The following is a 6,126-nucleotide window of genomic DNA, read 5'->3' as shown; positions in this document are numbered from 1 at the left end:
CTTGTCTTCTATGATGTATAAGGAATTTATATTTTCTGAAAAGCTAACATTACACAAAATATTTTAAATGAAAAACAATTTACAAACTCCTATTTTTTATGTAAAATTCAACTTTAGGGAAAAAATTCTCAAATCGCATAAGTCGATATCAAAATATAGTAACCCACATTAGATGACCAAATATGTTCTTAATTATTTTGTAAAGGGTTCCGATAAATTTCATTAAAATCGAAGATGTCAAATCCGAAAATAGCAGTTTTCTGTCTGTTTTGACACGGATTCTCCCACATATGTATTTAACTTTTATTCAGTGTCGCAAAATATCAGAATTCCCTAGCACGCGTAATAGGGCAAGAAAATTCTGCTGACGTTACTTTGATACACATCCCAGCAGTTCTAGGAGACAGTACCGAACTAGTGATTTTACCCATCATTTAGGATGGGAGGTAGTTACTTCAATAGCCACGTGACTAGTCATTTTAACACGGACATGTCCTAAGCAGGAGGTCAATTGTCTCTTTTTGATTAAAATGGGACTGTCTAATAGCTGGTCCAAAGTAGGCAATGCATTGGATTCACATACTGGTTACATAGCGTCAGTTACCTTACTAGCTTTGTAACTGGTTACTTGATCAGCTACTTGAATAGTTATTTTAACACGTGCATGTACTAAGCAGGGGGTCAATTGACCCTTTTGATTACAATGTGACTATCTGATAGCTGATCGAAAGTTGTAACACTGCTGGTGGGTAAAATGAAGTGCAGTACAAAAAAAAGTTTGAAGTGACTTTTCCATAGGTTACTAAGAGACACTAAAGTGACTATTGAATTCATGCTATTCTACATGGCATACCAGATACTTAAGCAAAAATGAACAAAATATATAAATTGGAGTCAGCCAAGTGATAAGACATTTGTGACAATTACTGTCTTTAAGGGATACATTGACCACTTGCTAAACTGTTGGGATACACTATAAACATACTTGTGTGTTTTCTTATAATGGTCATGTGTTTGTTGCTTTGTGTTCATCGCAGAGAACAAACATTCGAATGTTTTTTAACATTATCAGTACTTGAATTATTTTTTGTTTTCCTTTAACAATAAAATATTAAAAAACATATGTACATCAAAAATTCATTCTGAATGGATGGATGGATGGATGAATGTTGGCCTATCCATTTTCATCTTATCACTATTTGCAGTTCAATGAACTGAATTTTCCGTACCCGGAAATACTTACTCTCTGTTCGCATACAATAAGGATGTACTTGTCTATAAGTGTAGAGAAAATACCCAGCAGTTTGAAAAGTACGAATTGGAAACCTTACAATAGGTGTGACTTTTTAAATTTTCCGCATCTTTATTGAAAGCAGTGATGTTATACGTAGGGAAAAATCCCTATTCGTAGGGATTTTCTGCTAAAAAAATGGCCGTAGGGAAAAAATGACAGATTTGTTGAAATCATTAAAATATAGGGACTTTTCAATAATGTGGGAAAAATATATTAATTTCGCATCCCTTTTGTTATCTGTGACTACATACTAATAAAATTCTTGATTCGGCAATATTACAAAATATCAAATGTCTTTGAATGATCGCTTGCCGCCATTTCAGCTTTGATTTTATAGTAGATTTGTAAAATATTGTTTTTTTTTATATTTATATGTATATAATACATATATTCAGCAGAATGAACTCTTCGTATTCTTCAGACTCCTCGACACGCTTTGAGGAAACACAAAAGTACCAAAAACAAAAAGACCAGTGAATTTTTTGATTTTTTAAGATCATAAAAATCATTATATTCCGACTTAAATCTTCTTTTTTCAGGACTGAATCTATTATTCAACTCAATCTGCATCAAACCGAAACTTTTTAAATTTAATCGATGGATAGATTTTAGGATTTTCATTATCTTAAAAAAAATCAAATAATTTTTGGTGTTGAATCACTTTTGAGGCTCACTGTATGTACGTTTGTATGTTTTGAGTTACAAAACATTTATTTTGATAGATATCCAACTCGCATCCCACTAAGCGACCAAAAAGCTATTCGAGGAAAATACCAAGGCTTTCTTTTGAGAAAAAAAGTCAAAAATGTTTTTGATTTTGCAAAAAAAAAAAATCAAAAATATTTTTTTTTTTAATTTTTTTTCGAAAGATTGAAGAAATAGTTCTAAATTATTTAGGACAAATTTTGCTATGAACAATAGGTAATAAGTTACAGGGATGAGAAATAACACCTGTATGGCCAAAATGTCAAATTTTCAGAGAGTTCTTGACCGATATTGTTGAAAAATTTTGTCTAAACTACTATACTATAGGACTAACCTTGGTTTCAAAAGTTGGTTCACCTGACGTGAAATCCCCCATATATATATAAAATACATCAAACACAAAGGGTATTATTTGCATTGATATACGAATTATCATTTAAAAGTTGTAGGGATTTTTGTAGAGACAATCTTTTGAGCGCGTAGGGAAAAATAGGGATTTTTTCGGGCTACGTAAAGACTTCTTAAAAAAGTATCTAACATCACTGATTGAAAGGCCAACACTGCTCCTGTCAACAGGCATCTGCTAGTTGAAACCTTTAAAAATTTATACTATGGGAACTCTGCATCATACATTTCAATGGTAAAAAAGCAGGTACAATGCTGAAAGTTCTGGACGCTCAGTTGAGGTCTATACACTTGAACAAATGAAACAAATTGCGAGAGATTATGGAGGCTATAGGCATCTCACATGGCTATGTGGTTTCAATTTTGAATTATCACTTAGGTATGAGAAATCTTTCCGCAAGATATGTGCCGCTTTTGCTCACAATAGGCTGCACCAAAAGGTGCAGTTTCCATGACAAAAATCAATGAATTAGGCTACGAATTGCTCCCTCATCCGATAAATTCTTCGGATTTAGCCCCAAGTGACTATTTCTTGTTTCCAAACCTGTAGAATTGGCACGGCGGAAAGAGAACGATGAAATCATCTCACAAACAAAAACATCTTTTGATGACCTCGACAAATATTATTTTTTGGACGGTATAAAAAAAGTTATAGAAACGTTGGACAAAGTGTAGAGAACTCAAAGGAGACCATGTTGAAATATAAATAGATTTTTAATCCAAAAACCTGTGTTTCATTCCACATGCAATTCTGGCTTAGTTAGCGCAGTTGACTATAAAACGAGTATCAACTAGATATTTTACCGAGTACGGGTGCTAACTGACCACAAACAGTTAATTATAAAGACATGTCATCATAGACTACTTTTGTGCAGTACAAAATAAATGTTTAAAGTGACTACACTCTAGATTACTTAGAGAGACTTAAGTGGAGCACATATATATTAAATGACACCTTAGAAAAAGACTTCAACATTCATAATTGTCTTATAATAATTATCGTGATGAAATTTTACATAAACCCGTTTGTTTGTAACCCGTTTCGAAAAGGAAATCGTTGAATTTTGTATTCTTTAAACATTGTATTTTGAAAATGTTTTCTTTCAAACTGAATTACACCATAACATGAAACTGGTAAACATTTTGGCCCAAAACCGTAGAATTAAACTTTTGCTAGACACTGCACGAATACAATTTTGTATTAAAGTTGCAAAACTATTGCTTTTTTTCTGAAACTAGAGTGCGATTTCAAATATTTGTCTTGATGTATTGTTAGAATATGGTGTTTTTGTGGGTTGTGTAGCAATTATTTAAAGGTTTCAAAGATATACAAATTTTATTTTGTAACTGAACAAAACATTTTATTTAGTAAAAATAATTTTTGAATGTTTTAAAGAATTTTAATTTAGTATCATCGTAGCTTCCAAAAAAGAACAGAGCATTGAGTTGATATTGTTAAAAAGCTAAAAACACTGAGTTGACAACGCTGGTAAGAAATCTCAAAACTTAACATACAGACGATTGAATTTCTCGAACATAACCCAAATATACCAGCAAATATTTCAACTGTTATCCTGATTAAATTAGATTTTGAAAATCTTTAAAGTTAAGCGCACAAAGTATTTTTATTAAATGGTTATAGTCTGTAGCTTTGTACCAAATTAATAAGCGTATTCGGAATGAAATGGCAAAACAACTTTAGACATTTGACAAATAATTTCTTGCTCTATAGATTTTTATCACTAATATTTAAATAAAATATTATATATACTACTTTTATTTGACTTGCATTCTGTGGGTTACGTTGGTCTTTAAATCGTTGTTGTGGTACGTACTTACGTGTCGAGTGTAGATGAAATTTACAGTACGACGACATTCAATACAATAATAAATGCATTTGTAGTATTTACACTGAATACTTTTTTTTTTTTAATTTCAAAGGAAGTAAGCGAAATCAAATTCTCAGATAGATTGTAAGCATCTATGAAAATTACATTAACTCTAGTTGCAAGGAAAAATATTTTAAATGATTTGTTTTTTTTTTAGCAAAAAGCTCATTTTATTTTAATCAAATTCGTTTAAATTAAAGTCCAATTTTATGTCGATTATTTGTAGTGAATAGAATAAGCGGTAGTTTTAGTTGTAGTAGCAGTAGGCAGCAGTAGTGTCGAATTAATGTGGGAATTTGTTTTTATAAAATTGAGAAAATCTTCTAGACTTCCCTAAAGGCAAGGGGGAAGGAAGTTAAGACATTTTTCTCATTAACCAGCAATTTAAGCAGAACGTTTTGGTTTGGTAGCACGCAATTTAGCCAAACGAGCTTGACGGTAGGCAGCCTTACGGCGAGCTTGAACTAAGCGAGCTTGGCGTTGTCTTTGACGGGCCAAAGTGACTTCAGCAGGCAATTGATTGGCCTCGATTTCGGGTGGACCGTAAACTTCATCAGGAGTTTTGTAGAGAATAGCTACTTCTGGAGGACCATAAACCTCATCGGGAATAGGTTCATTGGCAGCACCTTCGGCAGCTTCATCAACAGCAAAGACATCCTCTTCTTCAGCAACAGCGGATTCGTCGGCAGGAGCAGGAACAGCTTCGTCGAAAGGAATCTCGGGCTTCAATTCATCGGCAGAGGGATATGGTGTGATTGGTTCTTCGACTTCTTGGCGCGCCAACTGACGGTTGCGTTGCAAACGACCTGGGCGAACTCTTTGCCTTTGGGCTTCACAGCTGAATACAGCCAAGACCACCAAGAGTAAAACAAGAGCAAATTGGAATTTGGCCATTTTCGATTAAAACAAACTTCTTAATGCTGGTTAATTTTTAAATTTTGTGTGTGCAGCTTTGGCTAAGCCTGGAGCAACTGATAACTATTCTCAGTTTTGCCGTCTCATTTATACTTGTCGAATCTTCTATGCGTCGTGCAGCTTGTTAAGATCCTTATTTGTGGCCGCTATCACCTTGAATGGTTATCATGGACATTTACGGTAAAAAACCAAACCAAATTCTCATTCATGCATTCATTGGTGACAATTAAAGTTATGCTGATTTTATGTGCTAACGTGACAAAAATCCCATAAAAATCGAATAGAATGCAAAAACACACACCCGCACTCATACGCTGCCATTCACACACATTTAATGAACATTCATTTGGCATATGCAATCATTTGCTATCTACAGAATATATGTATATACTCTAACTCACCCATTTACCGAAATATAATACACATTCCAAAAAAGACTCTAAACACTGGCCACCAAACTAGTGCCAGCCAATAATAAAAATAAACACAACAAATATTCAAAATGCAGTGCAAAAAAAAAACGCAAATTTAATTAGTAATTGATGCCATAAACAAATAGACAAATTCCAAACTCACCGGAAATCAAAGCGATGGTTCCTTTTTGCCAAAACACAAAATTTTCCAACAGAGAGATACGTTTGCATCGATTGGAAAATTGTAATGAGAAAACCATTAAATATTACTTACATACACACACACACTGCTGGACGGAACAGTCACCCAGCAGTTCTGGATGACTCTCCCGAACTATTAATTTTTCGCTATCATGGGGTCAATTGACCTTACGTAGATAACAAAGGGACTGTTTGATAGCTGGTCCAAAGTAGTCAACACATGGAATTCACGTACTGGTTATCTAGAGACATTTACCTTACTAGCTACTTTACCGGTTACTTGACTTGCGACATAACTAGTTAT

At 33.6% G+C, this 6,126-nt stretch overlaps 1 protein-coding gene across 1 annotated transcript; it reads right to left on the bottom strand.

Moving 5' to 3' along the window:
• Nucleotides 1-4,434: 4,434 nt before the first annotated feature.
• LOC135954230 (uncharacterized) lies at nucleotides 4,435-5,253 on the bottom strand. The gene has a single exon (XM_065504310.1). It carries the CDS (start codon nucleotides 5,185-5,187, stop codon nucleotides 4,678-4,680), a length of 510 nt encoding a protein of 169 aa, XP_065360382.1. The 5' UTR covers nucleotides 5,188-5,253; the 3' UTR covers nucleotides 4,435-4,677.
• Between the last annotated feature and the right edge of the window lie 873 nt (nucleotides 5,254-6,126).

This window comes from Calliphora vicina, chromosome 3 (assembly GCF_958450345.1).
Source record: "Calliphora vicina chromosome 3, idCalVici1.1, whole genome shotgun sequence".
Taxonomy (NCBI): Eukaryota; Metazoa; Arthropoda; class Insecta; order Diptera; family Calliphoridae; genus Calliphora; species Calliphora vicina.
The sequence above is the reverse complement of the archived record's forward strand: the minus strand, read 5'-3'. Positions and strand labels throughout refer to the sequence as shown.

Excerpts from the sequence above, each read along its gene's own strand:
- LOC135954230 (XM_065504310.1), bottom strand. The coding sequence starts at position 5,187 with ATGGCCAAATTCCAATTTGCTCTTGTTTTACTCTTGGTGGTCTTGGCT.